This window comes from Triturus cristatus, chromosome 5_1, assembly GCF_964204655.1.
Source record: "Triturus cristatus chromosome 5_1, aTriCri1.1, whole genome shotgun sequence".
Lineage (NCBI taxonomy): Eukaryota > Metazoa > Chordata > Amphibia > Caudata > Salamandridae > Triturus > Triturus cristatus.
The window spans coordinates 273901396-273924181 of record NC_140587.1 but is presented as its reverse complement, the minus strand read 5'-3'; the positions used below and the strand labels follow the sequence as shown (position 1 = coordinate 273924181).

General features: G+C 47.2%; 1 protein-coding gene across 4 annotated transcripts in view; it reads right to left on the bottom strand.

The window, feature by feature from the left end:
• Positions 1-22786, bottom strand: part of ASAP1 (ArfGAP with SH3 domain, ankyrin repeat and PH domain 1) — a 1875051-nt gene that overhangs the window by 1144929 nt on the left and 707336 nt on the right. For all 4 annotated transcript variants that reach the window (XM_085604920.1, XM_085604922.1, XM_085604921.1 and 1 more), the window contains 2 exons: positions 4833-4908; positions 2024-2110 (listed from right to left, as the gene is read on the bottom strand). In XM_085604920.1, coding sequence (XP_085461046.1) covers positions 2024-2110; positions 4833-4908 — 163 coding nt within the window. The remainder of the gene's footprint in view (positions 1-2023; positions 2111-4832; positions 4909-22786) is intronic.

Here is a 22786-nt window from a genome sequence, read left to right as displayed (position 1 = left end):
TCAAATTGATTCAATTTATAATACTCCATTGGACATACTGGATCCCCAGCAAGTTGCATAAAACATATAATGTATCCTACTTGCCAAATTTGCAGTCGGCCAGCAGACAAGATAAATCAAATGTTTTGGAATTGTCCAGTGTTTGCTCTATTACGGAATGTGGTTTGCAGCATGGTATCGAAGGTGACAGGCAGAAATTACACTCCCACCCTCAAGGCCAATATTCTGGTACTATATAACAGGGTAAAGGCAACAAAGATAAAAAAACAGGTTTCCTGTTTTGGCATGGCTATAGGCCAAAAGGCAAGGACAGAATCTATCTGGCCAGTGAGTAGAATGGGGATCACTACATGGCATGCAATGATGACAACACTAAAAGCTAAAATGGACAACCGACTTCCTGGGTTTCTGCAGGATGTAACCCTACTTTTATAAAAAATAAAAAAGGGGATACAAGCACTGCTGTATTTAGGACTGGGTGAATGTATTGGCTATTTTTTGATTTTTTTGAAATACATTTGTAATAAATAACAATTTGTAACCATTGGTATGACCCGGGGTTCTTTCACTGTAGTACGCTTCCTTTAGTTGTTTTCACAGCCCATTGTGCCTACGATTCACACATCTCTAAGCAGCTCATGGAGAATACATAAGAAGCAGATTAATTTACTAGGGCAATTGGCAATGATGACACATTTCACATTATCAGTGATCTCGGATGAATGCCCCTACAAAAAAGATGGAAATGCATGGGTCAAAGCTACCCAAACAGCACATGGAAGCCTTCTGAGAATCAGGCGCTAGGAAGAAAGCATATGCTCAGTCAGAGTGGAACCACCAAAGCAAGAAACAGCTTTAAGTAGAGAGAGACTGCAAATTCAGATACAAAACACAAAACTAGTGAGGCTCTTCATTGTATCCTTCTGCAACGGGGACAAATAGGAAATGGGCTTTAGACAGTGGGTGATAGGTGGCTAGTGTTTTTCACTGGAGTGCAAAAAGGAGGCACTAGTGCTGGGTCTCTGCACAAAGAATTTAAAGTGACATATTCTGGGGAAGCTGTTCCAGTCCAGTCATGGGTGCAAGCATTCCTGGCATGCTGGGCAGAAGAGAGAAGAGCACAAACGAGTAAAGCAAGGGATAAAATGACCATAAAAAACCAAGTGTTGAAAATTCCGTAGTTGCCCAAAAAGGTAAATGAAAATTATTAAAATGGCAATAGGCGACCACTGGAAGTATATTGAAAAGAAAAGAATTGCAAGGAAGCCACCAAGAGTTTTAAATGGTGCGTTTACGCTAGATGATCATTACTGGCACTGATAAAAGATTTACATGGCAAGGTGCCCTGTACCTAAAGAACATAGCCGCATTACTTGAAAAGAAATAATAAAAACGTCCCTTTTAGTAGCTTCAGAATGCAAGAACATTTTGAAGACAGAGTACAACATAATAGTCTTCACAGCAATAACGCATATCTAACAACAACCTATCATTTTGTCCTTTTGGTTATCTACAACCAACTGCACAATTGGGCATTTTAGGGTGGATAATGCATATTTTTATGAAATTAACTTCCAACATAGAAGCATAACTAATTTATCAGAAGTAACCCTACAAAACAGATTTTTCGCAAGTTTTTACAAATGTTATCACATTTATATATAGAAAATGAAATCTGCATCACTCCATGTAAAAATATACACCTTTAATCATGTTCAGACTTAACAGGAACTAGATAACCAACGGAAAAAAAAGAAAGGCCTAAATCCTTCTACATTTTTTACATTACCAAAGGAACCAAGACCACAGAATGCAATGGCATTTGCTACACAATACACACACCTTTTTTTGCTAGCACTAATACTAGAGTGCCAGACAAAAGTGTCCAAGTGTACTTCGATATGAAATGTGTTTAATTAGACACAGCCTGGGTTTCTAAATATTTTGATCAAGGGTTTCTATAAGGGTTTCTGCTTTAGAGCACTGTAAACTGTTTTAAAGTTTGAAATGAAATGCTTCCTACCTCTTTCTGATCAAGTTGTAATGAAGATTTTATCAAGTCCCGGAGTGCAGTTAGTTGCTTCTTTTCTTCATCCTGGGTCTGCTTTATCTGTTAATGAGTACATCTATTGCATTACCACAGTATAATGAGTATAGAGATACATTTCTGAAAACTTGTTCAGACTTCTCAGGATATATTGTTGACAAGCTCTCAATGTTACACATCATAATGTGAGAGAGAGAGCGAGCATATGATTGAGGTATTTTCTGCAAAAATGTAAAAGGTTACTTACCTGTAGGAATAGATCACCAACTAGGAAATCTCAACAAATACATAAGCTTTAGAATAATTCCCAGCCACCAAACTGTACCTCGCAACTCCTTAGAAATTAGGTAGAAATGAATTGATAAAAATTGTCATCCTTCCCCGAAGCCTATATGTATTCTAGGGAGTTTTCTTACCAGCTACCAAAAGTAATCATTTGTAAACATGAATATTTTGATGACCCCCTTGTTATGTGCTTAACAGAGTTAAACTGTAAATGCTCTTTGAGATGGGGTAGGAGTAGGGTGATACTATTTCACGCTGAAGCTTCATAATCTTGTTGGTTGGCTTGAAGACACCCACAACTGTGAGTTAATGTTGCTGAGGGTATGCGATAGAGGCATGGAAATCGGATATCAATTTTGGAGCCCAACAACAGCAGGTCGCAGAAGGTGCCATTTAGTGGTCCTGATGTTTATGACGTGGAATTGGTGAAGGACCATTAGCAGAAGGACCATTAGCAGAAGAGCTTTGAGATTTCAAAAACTTGTGTTAGCTGCCAGTAGAGCCATGAATGTCTGGATGGATGGACAATGGTTGTTTTTTTGATTAGTAGGGAACTGTATTGTGAGGAAAAATGTATGTCTTCTGAGAACTCCAGATACAGTATCATGCACCTTTTGGACACCTTTAATTGTATGTCAGAATAGGCTTCATTATATGGGGTGGATTCCCTGGTCCACACCTGGAATCCAGGATCTACAATGACCTCGCGTTATTGGTGAGATGTGGCTGTCCATTATCTTCCTGGTATCATGCACGTTGTGCAAACCACCACGTCAAGACGTTCAGTTTTGAACAAAATGGTAATAGGATTGTGGGACGCCAACTGGGACACGGCCCTATTATACACAGAGAAATGACAATTTTGCCCCACTCATTTTAAATTTTCACATGGGGTACACATCACTCCTGCTTTACTATGCAAGACCTGATCGATCTGGCTGCTGGCCATCAACGTATCTTCAACGGTGGATTTAGAACCATACCAGACTATTCGAGGAAGATGGTGGATGGGTTGTGGGAAGAAGTGAGAGACTTGGTTTCTGTGAATCCAATGGAATTAATTTTAGGCACCCACCCGAGACCTACAAATGGAGTATTCACTAAAAATTCATGGCACTTGGTCAGGTACAGGAGAAGAGGTGACAATACACTGGCCACACAGTTAGGGAATAGGATGTCAGCTGAAGAAACCTGTAGATCACTGAACTGTGCCACTGACAATTTGGAAGATGATTTAAGTAGCAGGAAAATCAAGCTTAATGTAATAATTGGCAGAGAAGAGCAAGGAAAGAAACTTTAAGCTGTACCCCTGCCAAAATGAGTATAAAAAAAGACTACCATTAGTTTACCATGTATGTGCAACCCTTTGGACTCCTGTAAGAGTACCTTCCAGTGACATGCACCTTGAAATTTACTGATGTGCTCATTGTGTGCCATAAGTCTGTATGTTATAAGTTGTTTTTTTGTTAATTTGTAGAAAACAATAAAACATTTTTTTTAAAAAGAGTATTCATAGAAAAAACATGTTTCAGAGATAGGCGAGTTACTATTGCTCAGAAAGCTGACTACTATCAATCATTTTACCACAGCTCTTTTTTTCAGGCAGTATTCAATAACTGAAGGATAAGTAATGACTCTGTGAAGGAAACCTTCTCTTGAGAACTACTAGTACAGTTTAATAACTTTTCCTTCTCCATATTTATACCTTGAGTATACATTTCAATGCATTACCTCACCAGACTCCATCCAGTTCTCAACATCGGTAAAAGCGACAGAGAGAGTACACAGATAGTTGCCTTCTCATTAAAGCAATAAGACCAAGATCAAAAAAGTGATCTATCTTATCTTCTAAACCTACTCCTTTGCTGAAATTGATCACATTCCCTACAGTAACTTCTTCAGTAAAAGATGCTGAGGCTTCCAGAGAGACTATGTCTGTCAGCATTTACACTGATGTGCCTACTCAGGTTAGCATGAATCCTTTTCTTCAACTTTAGTTGGCCCCATTACAATACTAGCAATATCAACCTCCGCTCCTCTGGCCACGCCTTTGCTAACGCTGGCTTCAGCACCATTGCTACATCTTTATTTTTTAAACTCTCTTTCAGTTTCGACATCGCCACCTACCCTTTGTTCTTCAACGTTAACACAGAAAAGTGTGGCTGGGACACAGACTTTGTTTAAGAAAACTGAAATTCATGAAGTCCTTCCTATCAATTGGAAAACTGCTAGTAGAGAAACGCAAGACCAGGTTGCCCTAGAACATCTAGCAACCAGTGCTCAGTAAGGCCTACTCAGTAAGGCCTGTTGATGTGTATCTGTAGTTTAACAAAACACTACACACAATGTATGAATATTTAACTAATATTAGAGCAATGGTGGAATACTGTTAAAGTAAAAAGGGTATAATTTTCGGTCTCATTGTTCACATTTGGCAAGCGTGAAAACATTTACAAAAAGAAATAGGAAATGTAACTTAAAATAAATTGAAATCACTTACATTGTACAAATCAGTAGCTAGTTTTTCAATATATTGTTTCAATTTATCTGCAGTTTTCAAGCCATCTTGGAAAAAGCTAAAAACAAAAACATGAAACTCAACAGCAGGAAGGACAAACTTGGAAGAAGCAAAATACCAAAAGCACATTTTTATGCAACATGCGTCTTTACGATGATTTAATGTATATGAAAGCATTTCTAAGCTCCCTCCAAAGCTGGATGGAAGCTGGTAAAACTCCACATTAATAAACAGCAAAATGAAACAGTGACTGATGCTTTCAAGAATGTCAGATTTTTTTAACCACCCTTCAAGAAGTCTGCCAAACCACAGCCCAACTGGGACTGAAGCACATCAGCTGTTTGTGACCCTGAAAGGGGATTGTGCTTGCACCAGTTTTCTATTACATCAGTTAACATGGGCATGGTGTGACACCTTTTCAATATTGTAGGGCGATTATATACATATAGTGACTCAAAAAAAGTTAATTATAGCACTTACGAAATCAGAGGGAGAGGCAGGAACATGTAAATGATGTTGGAGCTCCCCCACTGCCCCAAAGACGAATACTTCTCCCAGAAAGCCTTGTAAAGGGAACAAAAGGCTAGCCCTTGAGCATTCTTAGTAGTAGCAAACAGACACCCCCAAACTGAGCAATGATGCTCTGTTCCACCTCTAGGAGCAGGTGCCACTCGTGATTGGCAAGATAATACCTGCTAAATTCCCCTGCTCTGGGAACTGATAATTGACCGTTAAGGGGGGGGGGGGGGGAGGGGGGTCTTGAGAGAACCCATCCACCTCCAAAGTCTCAAAGCACAAGACCCACACCGTGATGCCTGTTTAAGTACCAAATGGTTGGCATATTGCCAGTTAGGACCTGGATGCACCTGCCCTTGATGGAAGGCAGAAAGGTTTTGAGGACTACATAGATGGCACGCAGCGTCATCACATTAAAGTCCTCTGATGTTTTGGTTTATTGTTCCGATTTTCTTTTTCCAGGCAACTACCACAAACTTTATCAACTGCATGGACTAATACACACTAGGACTTAAGGCTCCACTAAGCCTATCCACCTGGGGACCGTGAGGCTTCTCGTGGGGAAAGGAGTAGTTTCTTACCTGTAACTCCAGTTCTGTAGTAGGGGTATCTCTGTTATAGTCATAATCTATGAATAATCCCCGCCCATGTGCGGGGTCCCCGGAGCAATCAAAAATATCTCTTAAGCTGTCCCGCATTTGCAAACCTGCAAAGACACTTAAGAGACAGACAAAATAATACAGCCTAATCACAACAAGGCTGCACTGGCCAGCACTTCCTCTGAAGTGAACACAAAAGCCAAAATAAAGTTTAAATGTCATTTTTATTCACATCTGACATCCTCCTTTATTACCACACACTCCCTTCACCAAAATCCCTTTAAACAATAGAGAGGAAGGGGTGGACAGACAAGCCCTATAGGCTGTCATTATGTGTCTGCTAAAGGGATACCGTGCCTTTAAGAAACTCTCCAGAGACCCCCGGTATCCCAGGATGCACAGCCAACACAAGTTACTTTCAGTTCTTTTTGAAGGTGTATAACAACAGGCCTGATACTATCAGGTTACTCCACCGGGGAGGAGGGAGGGTCGCTTATGACTATAACAGAGATACCCCTACTACAGAACTGGAGTTACAGGTAAGAAACTACTCCTTCTGTAGTAGGGGATCTCTGTGTATAGTCATAATCTATGAATAGAATGGCAAGCCCATCCCAACCAACAAGCGGCGGTGGAGTAAGCCCAACCACCAACAAATCACTGTGCAAACAAATTCCTCAGCGAAGCCTGTCCAACCTGCGCATCTGCACTAGCATCAGAATCCAGGCAGTAATGCTTCGTAAACGTATGGACTGACTTCCAGGTGGCAGCCTTACAAATGTCCGCAATGGGAACATTCCTAAGCAAAGCTGTAGTAGCAGCCTTGCCTCTAGTCGAATGTGCCGTAGGCTTACCCCCCAATGTTTTATTAGCTTTTTGGTAACAAAGCTGAATACAGGAAACAATCCATCTGGAAATGGACTGTTTTGAGGTAGCTAAACCAGTTCTTACCGAACCATAATTAACAAACAGTTGATCCGACCTGCGGATATCTTTTGTCTTATCCAGGTAGAATTTCAGTACCCTACGTACATCAAGTGAATGCAGAGACCTCTCCGCCGGAGAGGAAGGATGCTGAAAAAACGTAGGCAAAGTTATCATTTGATTTACATAGAAATCTGATATCACCTTAGGCAAAAATTTAGGATGGGTACGCATCACTACTTTAGAAACATGGAACACAGTATACGGCTCTTGACAACACAGAGCCTGAATCTCACTTACCCTCCTGGCCGATGTAATGGCCACAAGGAAGGCAGCCTTCCAAGACAAATGCTGCAACGAAGCCTTATGGATAGGCTCAAAAGGCTCCCTCATCAATCTAGATAACACCACATTCAATTCCCATGGTGGAGAAGGTCTTCTAACAGGGGGAAACACCTTACGCAAACCCTCCAAAAAATCCTTAATCACAGGGATTTGAAAAAATGAGGTTTGAGAAGGGCCCTTCCTATACGCAGTCAGAGCTGCGAGATGAACCTTAATAGACTGAAAATTAAGCCCCGATTGAGCTATCTGCAGCAGATAAGGTAAAATAACATCTTCTTTACAGGATGTAGGGTCAAAGTCCTTTGCCTTGCACCATAAGCAGAATCTCTTCCACTTATAGGCGTAAGAAGTCCTCGTAGACGGTCTCTTCGCCTCTTTCAAGATCTCCATACAGTCCTGAGGTAGGTTCAAGTGTCCATACTGTACTAGCTCTGGAGCCATGCTGCCAAACTCAAGGACGAGAGATTGGGGTGAACCATCTGTCCTCCGAACTTCGTGAGAAGGTCCGGCCGACACGGCAGGCGCCTGTGTGGCAGAACAGACCGGTGAAGAAGGTCGGTGAACCACCATTGCCTCGGCCACTCCGGAGCAATCAGGATCATTCTGGCTCTGGATTGCGACAGCTTGATCAACACTGCCGGGATCAGGGGAATGGGCGGAAAGGCGTAGAGAAAGCTGTTGGACCAGCTGATCCATAGGGCATTCCCCAGCGTCCCTGGTTGGTAGTACCTGGACGCGAAGTCGCGGCATTTGCTGTTTTCTGCCGTAGCGAACAGATCTATATCCGGAGTGCCCCACTCTGCGAAGACGTCTCTTAGCACGTCGTCGTTTAGCACCCACTCGTGGTTCTCTTGAACAAGCCTGCTGAGCGCGTCTGCTTGGGCATTCTGCACCCCCGGCAGATGGGTCGCCGTGATCGTCAGGTTCCTGGCCACCAGCCAGTTCCAGATCGCCTGTGCCTCCCGGGAGAGGGTGCGTGAACGTGAGCCCCCCTGCTTGTTGAGGTAATACATGGTCGTAGTATTGTCCGTCTGAACCAGCAGGGAGTTCGTCCTGAAGGAGGGATGGAACGCCTTCAAGGCCAAGTGTACCGCTCTGAGTTCCAAAAAGTTGATATGGTAAGTCGTCTCCATCTGCGACCATATCCCCTGAATCTGAAGAGGGCCCGAATGCGCTCCCCAGCCCTGGAGAGACGCATCGGTCACTATGGTCTGGACCGGAATATCCTTGTGAAAAGGAGTCCCCTTGCAGACATTCTCTGGGGCACACCACCATTTCAGAGACTGCCGAGCGTGTTGAGACAGCTGGATCCTGTCCTCCCAACGCCCCCGCCTCTGGTCCCATTGATCCTCCAGACATTGCATTGGGGGTGAGAAAGATGCAAGAAGCCATCGACCCCAGTAAGGAAGACACCGTCCTCACCGTAGGAGAGCGGGCTGAGATGAGATGCCGAGCCTTCCCACGGATCGATAAGCGTCTCTCCTCCGAAGGACACACGCTTGCGTTCAAGGTATTGACTGAGGCCCCCAAGTACTGAAGACACTGCACAGGGATCGGCACTGACTTCGACATGTTGATGTGCAGTCCCAGGAGATGCAGCAAGGCAGCTGTCCTGTTGAAATGGCACTGGGCTTCCTGGTAAGTGGACGCTTTGATCAACCAATCATCCAGGTATGGATACACAAACACCTTGGTCTTCCGCAGGTGTGCCGCGACCACTGCCATGCACTTGGAGAACGTCCGTGGTGCAGACTTCAGGCCAAACGGGAGTACTGAATACTGGTAATGGTTGTTGCCTACCAGAAACCTCAGGAACTTGCGATGCTTTGGTGCGATCGGCACATGAAAGTAAGCGTCCTGCAGATCTATGGCGCACAGCCAGTCTCCTCGATGCAACTGAGGGTAAATCTGATGCAGGGACAGCATACAGAACTTTTCTCTGCGGATCCACTTGTTTGCTTGAAGCAGATCTAGAATAGGCCTGAACTCGTTCTTGTCCTTTTTTCTTACGAGAAAGAACCGCGAGTAGAGACCTCTTCCTTTTTGCTGCAAAGGAACCGCTTCTATCGCCCTCTTTTTTAACAGAACGTCTGCCTCCCGCTGGAGCTCCCTCACCATGTAGGAGGAGCGCACTGGTGGAATCTGTGGAGGCGGGCTGGTGAAACGAAGACAGTAACCATTGCAAACAATATTCAGCACCCACTTGTCGTGCGTTATTGTCCTCCACTCTGCCAGGTAGTGTTGAATACTTCCCCCCACCGGAGCGGGTAACGGATGAGGGGGAAGTAACTTTTCAGGGCTTCGACCCGGCCGGGCCTTTGTTCCCCGACGAGGACTGATGCTGTCCTCTGCCCCTCTGGCGCTTCTGAAAGGACTGCCTCGGGAACTGCTGTTGTTGCTGGGGCTGTTGTTGGTGGCCCGACTGACGCCCTTGACCTCTCTGCTTGGCGTAGCGCCTGCCCGAGGATCGGAAGGACCTCCTCTGCTCCTTGGGCCTCTCCAGCCCCACCGCCTTCAGAGTTTCCACCTCAGCCTTCATGCGGGCCATCTCGTCATCCGCATGCGACCCGAACAGCGTCGTGCCAGAGAATGGTAAATTGGCGATCTTCTGCTGTGCTTCAGGCTTGAGCGGGGTCAGCCGCAGCCAGGAATGCCTCCTCATGTGTATGACGTGGCAGTACCCATGGGCCGCCAGCAGCGACACATCCCCCGCCGCACTGATGATCTGATTAGAGACCATCATGCCCTCGTTCAGCACCTCCTGAAAGTCCTCCCTCTTGTCTCTAGGCAGGGAGGCAGCGAACTGTTGCAGGGAGTCCCAAAGAGACCTGTCATAGCGCCCCAACAGAGCGGAGGCGCTAGCGGCCTTCATCGTAGTGGCCGACGTGGAGCACATCCTCCTCCCCAAGGAGTCCATTTTGCGACTTTCCTTATCCGGAGGAGCCGTGGATGAAGGCGTCGTAGAGTGTTGTTTACGAGCCTCCGCCACGATAACAGAATCCGGTGGAGGATCCACTCTGAGGAACGCCGGGTCCGAGTCAGGAGCCCTGTACTTTTTTAGCAGTCTCGAGGGAGCCGGTTTCACCACGGCCGGCGTCAAGAACACCTCCATTGCAGGTTCCTCCAACCCCGGAACCAACGGGAGGAGGGGGCGCGACAGATGAGCCTTATGCAAAGTTTCAAAGATCACAGAAGTGGTGGGAATAGGGGTAGTGACTGATATCCCCAACTTCGCCGCCCCTCTCATCAGCACCTCCTGGAACGTGGCAATGTCATCCACCGGCGAGACGCGGGTAGGAGGCGTCTCCGACAGCGAGGGCGAAAACCGTCCAGTCCCAGAAGAGTTCGTGCCCCTCGAGCCTCTGGAACGAGACCGATACCTCCGTCGTCCATGTCCAGAGCGAGTGGACGATTTGCGCCTACTCCGTGATCGCCTGCGAGGGCGAGAGCGAGATCTCTGCCTGTGAGGAACCCTCGGGCGGAGGGGGTGGCTGCTGTGGAGATGTAGGCAGCTGAGGCACGGGCAGAGGCAGCGGAGGAGGAGGAGGAGGAAGAGGAGGAGGCGGAGGAGGAGGAGGAAGATCAGGCACCGGTGGAGGAGCCGGTGGAAGATCGGGCGCAGGAGGCAGAGGCGGCTGCTGGGTACGCAGCGGGGACAGATGTTCCGAAGCCCCATCACTCCTAGCAGGAGAGCCCCCACCAGAACTGTCCGGGCTCGCGGCCACTCTCCTCTTCTTGGCGGGCCTGTCCCGCGTGGAGGCCACCGACGGGGAACGTCCGCGTCTCCCCGATCCCCGACTGGAGATCGTAATCACTGAGGACGTGTTCCCCGATGTCCGTGACGTCGAACTGTACGTCGACCTCGTCCGGCGTCTCTTAGCCCTCGACGTCGAACGCCGTCTCGCAGTCGAGCGTCCTCTCGACGTCGAACCATGCCTCCTCGACGTCGAACCATGCCTCCGTGACGTCGAACCACGCCTCGACCTCCGTCGCCGCGGTGTCGACTTCTGCCTCGACGTCGACTTCTGGTGGTTCGACGTCGAACGCTGGTGTCTCGACGTCGACGACCTGTGCCTCGACGGCGACCTGTGCCTCGACGGCGACCTGTGCCTCGACGGCGACCTGTGCCTCGACGGCGACCTGTGCCTCGACGGCGACCTGTGCCTCGACGGCGACCTGTGCCTCGAAGTCGACCTGTGCCTCGAAGGCGACCTGTGCCTCGACGGCGACCTGTGCCTCGACGGCGATCTTCTCCGCCTGGACGGCGTCGACTCCGTCAGCGTCGAGCCGTGAGTCGACGGCGAAGGTGGAGAGTGAAGTCTTCCATGGGGCTCGGTACGACGTCGATGGGTTGTCGACGTCGACCGTGACACCTGCGACGGCGACCCGGTCCCGGGTCTCGCCGGCCCCTCTCTCGACGTCGAACGCCGAGGCTGCCGCGACCCAGAGCCCTGGATCGACGGTGAACATACCGGTGCCTTCTCTCTCGCCGTCGACGTCGTCGCCTTTGACGTCGAACGCGACCTACCAGCCGGTAGGCGCCGTTTCTGCTCCCTGCTCTGCCCGGAGGTCCCTCCAGGGGCAGAAGCATGGGCGGAGGAGGGAGAATGAGATCCTCCATGCCCCGAAGTCCCACCGGTCCTCTGCTGCTCCTGTCCCTGAAGGCGAATCTTCTCCCTGTCCCTCAGGGTCCTCTTTGAAAAGGTTTTACAGAGGGCACATGTACCTGGGACATGTGAGGGCGACAAGCAGAGGATACACACATCATGTGGGTCCGTCTTGGCCTTTTTCCTTCCAAACTCAGGGCAGTTATCGAACAAAGCCATGAGAAGAGTGGGCCAAAACTGCTCCAGATTGCAGGCAGTAGTAGACAAAGGCTCTAGACGTCGAATGAAAACACTATTTATCCAAAAAGTCCAATTTTAATCAAGTAAACCACCCAAAAGGGTAGAGCTCAAGCTCCAGGGTCCTGCTAGCAGGAGCCGGAAAAAAGAACTGAAAGTAACTTGTGTTGGCTGTGCATCCTGGGATACCGGGGGTCTCTGGAGAGTTTCTTAAAGGCACGGTATCCCTTTAGCAGACACATAATGACAGCCTATAGGGCTTGTCTGTCCACCCCTTCCTCTCTATTGTTTAAAGGGATTTTGGTGAAGGGAGTGTGTGGTAATAAAGGAGGATGTCAGATGTGAATAAAAATGACATTTAAACTTTATTTTGGCTTTTGTGTTCACTTCAGAGGAAGTGCTGGCCAGTGCAGCCTTGTTGTGATTAGGCTGTATTATTTTGTCTGTCTCTTAAGTGTCTTTGCAGGTTTGCAAATGCGGGACAGCTTAAGAGATATTTTTGATTGCTCCGGGGTCCCCGCACATGGGCGGGGATTATTCATAGATTATGACTATACACAGAGATCCCCTACTACAGAAGGGGCCAATCCATCAATTTCTAGTACCGCCAAAATGGTTAAGGTCATTTCCTGGATGTAAATGGTCTCCTTGATCGTATAAAGAGATTGGCGGTACTTACCTATATTAAATGTTTTTGCCCGGATGTCGTCATGCTCCAAGAAACACACCATTAAGGCTCCCCTGTCCCTTCCTTGGCTGGTTTGGCTATCAGCGAGTTTTTCATGCCGGTTCACAGGTTCACAAGGGGTCGCGATCTGGCGTCACAAGGCCTTCCTGATGGCGGTGCCCTCCTCACATATCGACCCGCAGAGGAAGTACGTAGGGATTGAAAGCCATCTGGAGGCTAGACACTACTACTTCTTATCCTCCTTCGTTCCCTAAAGGATGGTGCACTGAACACAACAGGCACTCCAAGACCTCGTGGTAGCCCTTCGCCCAGGGACCACCCTGATAGGGAAGTGATTTTAACGTGGTCCTAGACTCCAGACTGACATTTCTGAACCCTCTCGGCCAGGCCACATTGCGCATTTCTCCCAAAGTATATTGTGGGCCGACTCAATGGACCTCTGCAACGTCTGGAGATCGCTGAACTCCTCACAACGGCTGTACACTCATGCATCATCAGTGCACAAAATGGGGTCACGAATCGATCAGATCTAACATCCAGTCAGTGATCTCCTTTTACTACAATACCGATCCTGAACCAAGGCATCTCCGATCACGCACCTTTCCTCTTAGAAATCCATTGTTCTTTTGCCCACTACGCCACCCCAGTTTGGACCCAGCTATATGCAAATCAGTCTTGACCCTGTGCCCCATGGGAACAATCCAGACCGAACTGCTAGGCCAGGTCCTCCCTGGACCGGAAACAAGCATCCTGGGACCGGTTTCAGGGTATATTACCCTTCTTCAGCCAGGCTAGCTTGAATCCAGTGGCACAGTGAGCAAGGGACCCACGTCTGGGCATACCCATCCCACTTAGGGCGAAAAGTGTAACAGCAAACAAATGATGGACGGAATGCTGACAATGCAAACATTCTCCCCTAGTCAAAAGATCTGGGTTAAATCTTCCTCCTTCCGCACCCAGCCAAGGTATTATAGAAAACCACGCAACAATTACCTCATTGACCATCAACTCCTCAACATCCCTTAGTCTGAATTCAGACCAAACTACAGCACGGACAATGCCCTCATTGACACCACAAACCGCATCTGCATGATCCGAAACAGAGAAAACATGGTGACCCTCATCCTCCTGGACCTCTCCACTGCTTTTGACACACTCACTTACCCCCATTAGAGTCCAGGGTTCTGCACTCGTATGTCTGAAGAGGGGTGAAACCCCCTAAACCGGTCCTAGGATGCTTGATTCTAGTCCAGGGAGGACCTGGCTTGGCAGTTCGGGCTGGACTGTTCCCATTGTGCACAGGGTCAAGACTGATTTGCATATGGCTGGGTCTAAACTGGAATGGCATGGTGAGCAAAAAAATTATGGATTTAGGCCCAGATCTCTGTACTGGGGTGAATGTATGACATTGTTATGCATTCTGTCCATCAATAGATCTTTTTGCATTTGTCAAACAGGATAAAACCAGCCATTCACGATTCTAACTGAACACTCCTTGAACGTACACCCAAGGTTGGCCAGGTCATCGCAGCTTATTATCAAGACATCTATGTGATGACCCCTGTGCCCCCACAGGAGCAGGCATCCTCATTGCTAGAGGAGATTCCTCTGTCCTCCTTTCCCCTTTCTCTGGCCGGAGAACATGACCAACTGATCCTGAATGAGGAGATAAACATGGGCAGTTCAGATCTCAACTTCAGCAAGACGGGTTCCCCATCGAATTCCTTAAACACTACCAGATCCATTTGCTCCCTCACCTACTAGTCCACTATACTGAGGCGGCGGAGCGTGGTTCATTCCCCCAGACCTAGACACAGCCACTATCGTGGCGATACCCAAGGCGAACAAGCCTGCAAAGCATTGATTCTTAGATAGGCCGATCTCTCTCATAAATGCAGACATCAAAAAGTGTTTGCGAAGGTCCTAGCAACTAGATTATATCAGACATTGAGTTACCTAATCCATCTGGACCAATGCAGGTTCATGCATGGCAGGAGCACCCGAATACAGAGAGTACAACTCGGCCTGTCCCAGCAGCGCCAACAGAGGGTTCTCTGGCCTTACTCCTAACTGACTTCAAAAAGGTCTTTGACACTGTCGCGTGGACCTTCTTCGAGGCCATTGACTGAAGAGTGCAGGTTTTGAGCCTTACTTCCGCAGGATCATCAGTCTGCTGTACAATGCCCCTACAGCCTAGGTCCGGGTAAACTGAGTCCTATCGCCATCTTTCCCAATTCGCAGAGGCACCCGCCATGGCTGTCCCTATCTTTATTATTATTTGCCCCAGTAATCGAACTCCTGGTGCGCCTTATCAGATGAGACACCCAAATTCAGCGATGACTTTGAGAAGGAGGTCCTGAAGAGTACATAGCTCTTTATGCAAACGGCATCCGATTATGAGTGACTCGCAATCTTCGGGCCAAGAGGCCTTAAAATCAGTCGCCTTTTTGGTGAAGCTTCTGGCCTGCGGATCAACATGCAAAGGTCGCTGTTGGAGTAGGTTGAGGGAGACATGGGAGGACATTCTTGGTGCCCTGCAATCCTGATACGGCATCTCTCCTTCAAATATTTAGGTATCCATATCTCCCACTTCCCAGATCTTGCCTGGAATCTTAATTTTCAGCCCCTTTTGAAACACTTGACTAGGGACCTGTGGAAGTGGGACCTGCGGAAGTGGGGCCGCTTGCCTCTAAACCCTATGGGGCGAGCAGCCTTATTTAAGATGAGGTGCCTCCAGCGCTTTTTGTATGTTCTCGCGAATCTACCTCACCCAATCCCAGCAAAAGTGGTTTTAGATTCAGACATCAAAGATCACCACCTTGTTCTGGGCAGGGATTAGTCACAGAGTAGCCTTCATCTCCGCTAGGGTTGGGTATGACTACCCTTTATGGGTACCACCTTGCTGCACAAACTGTGAAGATAAATGACTGGTTTGCTGGGGGTTGGAACGACCCGGCCTATCGGATAGAACTACATCTCTTGGATCTAGACAGTCTTCTCAGCATACTCTACGGTGCACCGATCCCTAGCTCTCTCCCAGACTGTACCAGGATGACTCTACTTTGCAGGAGAGCAGCTCCATCTTTTATCAATTGGGACCATTAGCTCACAAGGATGAAAGCATTGTGGCAGGGTACATGGCTGCGTCACATATCAGGCCTCCAGTGCTTTATACATTGGGACAGGATAGGAATAACCTATCTAGAGGATGTCAGATGCAGAGGGGCATTGATGTCGTTCCAAGGTTTGCAGGAGCTCTACCAGCTCTCCTGTACACAATTTTATCTTTATCTCCAAATGCATCATGCCCTACTTGTCCACATCCCCGCTGATTCCTAGATCCCGTAATACAACTTCCACAAAGCTAAACTGCTGTTGGGGAAGCTGGGCAAAGGGGCCATTTCTAGGTTCTATCACTCCTTGATGGTTAGTGCACCAGATTGTTTCCTGTCCATTTGGGGAATAAAAGGTCATGAGCTTTCTATGGTCCTTGGCTGTCGGACTGACCTTGGTCCCTGGATAGCCCGTTTGGGTCTCTTGGAGGAGGTTGGAGGATTGAAATTAAATGAAAAATAGATTTATAGAGCGCAAACAAATACCCAAGGGTGTCTAGGCGCTAGCTTACAGAACAGCTGAAAGACTTAGGCCTAACCTGCAGGATCATAGATTGAAAAAACAGGTTTTTAGTGTTTTTGTAAAGGTCAGCAGTTGCGATTCCCTTTTTAAATCTGAGGGGAGGGAGTTCCAGAGTCTGGTGGTGCCTACCAAAAAACTTCTACCACCCTAGGCAGTTTCCCTGAACCTGGGAATCACAAGATTGTGAGCGAGGGAAGAACGCAGCAGCCGCTTTGGTACATACCATTGAAGGTTTTGTTTGAAAAAGCTTGGTCCTACACCATGTATCGCTTTAAAGGCTATGCATAGAGCCTTAAACTCAATACGTCTTTACTGAGAGCCAATGTAGTTGTCTGAGCGGGGAAACAGTGGATTTATGCTTGGGAATATCCAACAGTATGCGAGCAGCAGCATTTTGCAAAAAGACCATTGCAGTAATCAGCTCTGGACAGAACCAGAGCTGAGAAGTTTACGATGATTGTGGGGAATAAATGGAAAGACGTTTCTAAGAAGTTTTAACGTATAGAAGGATGTTGAACTAACGGTGTTAACATGGCCTTCAAACATGAGCTTGTAGGCAAAGGTGACTCCCAAATTCTTCACTTTATTTGTTGGAACGGGAAGAGAGCCCAATTCCTGAAGTCAGAAGGTGACCAGAGGATGCTTTGCTTCTGAAAAGGAGAAACTCAGTTGTATTAGAGTTAAGTTTTAAACAGTTTGTGGCCATCCACTGTCCAACTTGAAGGAGGGAGTTATGAAGCCATGAGGCTGAATCTGAGGGGATGCTGGTCACAGATAGGATAATTTGGGGGTCATCAGCATAGGAAATTGCTAAGAAGCCCAAGGATCATATCAGTTGTGCCAAGGGGGCCACGTAAATATTAAAAAGAGTAGGGTTCAAGGAAGAGCTCTGGGGAACCCCACAAGGAAGTGTGAAGTTGGACCTCCCCTTTATACCAATCGCCTCCAGACACTTCAGCAATTTTTTGTGACTGACTGTGTTTAATGCAGCAGAAATGTCTAGCAGCACCAATGCTGCATTGCCCCCAGCATCGACTATCTGCCTAACCTGTTCTGATGCAGTGATTAGAGCCAGTTCTGTGCTGTGGTGCTTCCTGAAGCCATACTGAGTGGCATCCAGGTATCCATGCTCCTCAATGTAGTCTGAAATTACTGTGTTCATGGCATTTTCAACCATTTTTGTGGGCAGTGGAAGCGCAGAGATGGAACGGTAATTGTTTGGGTCGGGTAAGTCTAAATTGTTTATTTCTTTGTGGAAGTCTAAGAATTGAAGCTAACTTTCACTTGATGGGGACATGCACGAGATGAACATTTGATAAAAAATTGATAACAGGTGTGTGGCAAAAAGTTCTGTCAAGAGATGGAAGATCTTGAGAGGACTAAGAGGGCAGCCCGATTTGGTGGACAGTAGTAATTTTATAACTAGATCAACAGTCAGCAATGGAAAAAAAGATAGCGTAGGAGAAATGGGAGCTTATGTAGTAGAGACTGGAGCCTCTTTTGAAATGTCATCGTTGGCCAGCAGGCACTGGGATGGGGATAGGCCTTATGACGGGGCCACAGCAAAATTGCTGTAGACTGCCTTGACCTTGTCCTGGAAGAAGGTGGCTAGAGAATTACAGAAATGTTGACTTGCATTTGTATTATAGCCCATGGGGGCTAAGCTAGCTTTTATACTGTGGCAAACAGTTCTTTGGATGAGTTTTTTGATGCTACAAAGGCCGCGGTGTAGTAGCAAGTTTTTTCACTACATATTAGCCCTTTATCAGATAACAGACGGTTTGTAGACTTCCCTGTCACTGGTGTTGTAGTGATGTCTCCATCTCCTTTCTAGCCGGCGGCACTCTTGTTTTTTTTGCTTGAGTTGTTCTGAGAACCAAGCTTCAGAGGGTTTAGATCTCCGATTGGAATGTTTTTTTCAGGTGCTAAAAGATCTATTGAGCCGTGGACCCACTGCTCAAAGGCAGCTGACGTTACGTTAAGAGTTGCTGATGAACTTCGGGGGTCTCTGGGTCAGGGATCTTTCCAGGGCTTCTGTTAAGATTAGTTTCTAAGAGCGAAACCAATAAAAAAAAAATCGGAACACTCTCTGAACAAGGCCACTGAAGGTTAAGGGTAAACATGACTGCTTTATGATCAGACCAATTCAGTGGGAGAGAGGGTAGCCACTGGAGACAGTCCTTATTAGAGAATACCCCATCCAGCAGATGACCTGCTGAGTGGGTGTCACCAGTGACCCGTTGTGAAAGACCTAAGCTTTCCATTACATCTATAAGATGGACAACATCCCTATTTCAGCGGTCCTCTAGGTGTAAAATGAAGCCGCCAAAGAGTTTAAAATCAGGCGACTGCGAGATGACATCCAATGACTGACTCATGGAGTCTAGAAATTCTGCCCGGGGCCGGTAGATGAGTGAGCCATTAAATTAATATTGATTGTTAATTAAGATCTTAAAGGACAGGGATTCTAGGACTGCTGTGTTGTTTTGACTTAGGAAGACTACTTTACAACTGCTCCGATATATCACAGCTATGCTGCCCCCTTTTTTACCTACTCGATCTTGCCTGAAGATGGCATACCCTAACGTGACAGCTATAGCTAGATCTGGGCCCCATGAGTCGTCTGCCCAGGTCTCCGTTACAAATGATATATCAATAGCTTATACGTCCGTGAAATAGGCGAACTCAAGCGCGTGCTTAAAGAGCGAGCATCATTAATGAGTCTAAGCCTTTATGCTCCAGCCCACGATCTTTTGACCACAGCTTTTTTCAGGCAGGACTTGGACTGCATCCAACCAAATTATTAGGGGATTTCTCCCCTTTTGCTGAGTGTTCATCACTCTCTCCATTGCACAACCCTTGGAGGCACTGCACCCCATATTCTTAAATGACTTCCTGCGCCTTTGAATACTGCCACTGAGGCAGACACGGTGCCCTTCCCCTCCCACTCGCACTTCCGTCCTGAGGAAGACCCCACTTGTAAGGTTCTGACAAATACCTACACGATTCCAGGGGTCGAAACGTCGACACACCACTAATGCCAGTAACATCAACAGTGCATGTTGCACTATGACCTCCGTTTTACATGGCGGTACTCAATTTTACTGTAGTGTATTGTGAGATGAAACATATGTATAATATGCGGCATTGAATAGACATGCTGTTCTGCTTGGGTTTTCGGATCAGATAGAACCCGCTCATCAGAGCCTCACTAACCCAGCCAGAACGTTACCCCCTCCCTAGACCCTATTTACAATCCTGCAACCACATATATCTATCACCTAAGGACAGGGGATTCCTACTATGCATACCGAGACCTCACAATCGACGGCCTCGCGATCCCATACGGATCCAGACCTTTCTGCCCATACGACAGTATCACAAGTGGCGGCCTCACGGTCCCATACGAACCCAGACCTCTCTACCCAGACGGCAGTCTCAGCACAATCGGCGGCCTCGCGATCCCATACGGATCCAGACCTCTCTGCCCATACGACAGTATCACAGGTGGCGGCCTCGCGGTCCCATACGAACCCAGACCTCTCTGCCCATACGACAGTATCACAAGTGGCGGCCTCGCGGTCCCATACGAACCCAGACCTCTCTGCCCATACGACAGTATCAACACAATCGGCGGCCTCGCGATTCCCTACGAATCCAGACCTTTCTGCCCATACGACAGTATCACAAGTGGCGGCCTCACGGTCCCATACGAACCCAGACCTCTCTACCCAGACGGCAGTCTCAGCACAATCGGCGGCCTCGCGATCCCATACGGATCCAGACCTCTCTGCCCATACGACAGTATCACAGGTGGCGGCCTCGCGGTCCCATACGAACCCAGACCTCTCTGCCCATACGACAGTATCACAAGTGGCGGCCTCGCGGTCCCATACGAACCCAGACCTCTCTGCCCATACGACAGTATCAGCACAATCGGCGGCCTCGCGATCCCCTACGAATCCAGACCTCTCTACCTAGACGGCAGTCTCATACGACAGTTCATCCTATGATCACCATAACATACAAAAAGGGAATCAGTCTCACTATTCATCAGATCACACAAGGATTGCCAGTTCGGGCATAGCCTGTTCTCAGGTTCGAGGGGCTCCTCTTTCCTTTATTCAGTTACCACTTACCTGATCAGGGTTAACATCTCTTCATGTAGCCACAGCTGACTAGAAGAATAGGCTACCCTCTTATACAAGAACACGCATCACATGTTGGTTCACTACAAACTGGATACTTTATTACTCATTACATACACAATCACATAACATTACGATATAACACATAACCTGCAAAGAAAAGTGAAAGATTAAGTTGTACACTCTAATAAGAAAGGGTCGACATCACCTTAGTAGTATGTAGCCCGCACTCAGTGGTCATCTAGGCTCCCCTCTCGTCTGTGCCTCGGCTCGCCTGGAATCACCCTTCTCCGAGTCACTGGGACCTCTTCCTTATCGGCTACTCTCTCCTCTCTGGCTATTCTGTTAGGAAAGCATCTGTCTCTCAGTTCTTCTCCGCCTTCAAGATGGCGTCTGTCTTCCCTGGAATAAGTAGTAGCTTTACTGCTAACGGCTAGATGCCGCCTACGGACTGAACATGTAACTGCCTCAGACTTTCACTAATATAGAGGTGCATTTCCTCATGGAAAATTCCGGCCCGTAACCTGCCGCCCACCAAATTCTTGTACCTCCCCGTACCAAGGACACGTTCCCAGCCGGCCGGCCTGATGTAGTGTCTTCGGCATGAAGAAAAATACAATCCTTCGATAAGGGCCGGCCTGAACCGGTTCTCTCCAAGCGAATAACACCTCATAACTAAAACATTACTCTTGGCCTAGAAGCATCCCAAGCTGCCGAAGCAGAAAGAAAGATGGAGTCTCTCCCGTTTGAGGCCTACCAGGCCTGAATTCGGCACAGCTCCATGAAATACCCTCACTACAGGACAGGTTATCCCTAATACTAACGAATCTATCCCCTAGGCTATGTGTGCAAGCCCTGATCTATGGGGAAGAGCACAGAATCATGTCGAAGTGCCTAGTAAATAGGCTCCATTCACTACTCTAACCCTTAGGCTTGAATGGTAAGAGACTGAAGTCACATTCAATCACTTGTTAACACAAGAAGGCCGAGAAAGTCGAGCAGAACACATGCCTAACAATTTGATTGTAAACAAGTGTTTATAATATTGTTCACGTACCCCACAACTTCACACAACTCACTGCCCCCTTCCCCTTCCCACCCCTCTGGGCACATCAATTATGCTTTTTGAATGATTGTTGCTTACTGTATTCAAAAATCTGGGATAGAGGTTCAGTGTGATTAAATAACACTTGAACGGCTTTCAAATCTCTTTGAATTACTTGCTAATGTTTGTTCTACATTGTCTTTGTATCTTTGTACTGGGACCACCTTGTTCTATACAGTAATATTCAAGAGGCAATGGTCATCCATGGTCAGTACGGCTCATCTAGGATTTGTAAGGTAACTGTCTTTGTGCTTTAGAGTGGCATGAAGTCTGATTGATAGTCATATCCATGGTTGGTGTTGATGTGATCTTGATGCTGTGCATAGACTGCTTTTTCGATTATTTTTCCAGTGAAGGATATATTAGTGAGAAGCTGCTAGTTAGCAAGGTTGGCACTATGTGGTGTGGATAATCTGACCTCTCTTGAAAGATTCAGAGAATATGCATTGAGTATGAGGCATTAACAGTGGTGGATAGGGGTGAAACAACTTCTCCCCAAGAGGTTTTTGATAAAGGATGATGGTAAGACACCTTCACAGGAGGTGGCTTTTAGAACATTTAAGATATCTGTAAGGGATTTGAATAGGACCATTGTAAAATTCAGCTGAGAGAAATTGTGCCAGATGAGAAGCAGGTTTAGTGTTGTCTATGTGCTAACAGATCATCTATATTTTTTCACTGAAGAAGTGGTTGATGGTACTGTACGTGAGTGTCAGAAAGGGGGGTTGATACAGAACTTTATTGCTTTGAAGAGTGTCCTGCTTCTTTTGGTGAAAATATACTATTTGGCTTTGGCTGATGAGCTGTCTGCATGTTATGTGGAGGGACGTCAGAAATGGGAGGTTGTCAGGGGTTTAGTTTCTCTTCCATTTCCTTTCCTATAGGTCTTTGGAGTACCTTGCTACAAAGGATTCAACTCGCACATTTGTGTTTTATTTAGAACACAGATGTTCACATGGTTTTCCATGAAAGCGTTTAAGAGATGTGAGGACTTCAAATATAGAAGTGGCAGAAAGCGGCGAGTTTGAGCATTAGATTATCTATGGGGAAGTCTTGCTCTATCATCCTGATGAGGTGGTGAGGGAAATCGTCTGTAAAGCACTTGTTTTGTCCAGGAGGCCTGTAGTTGAG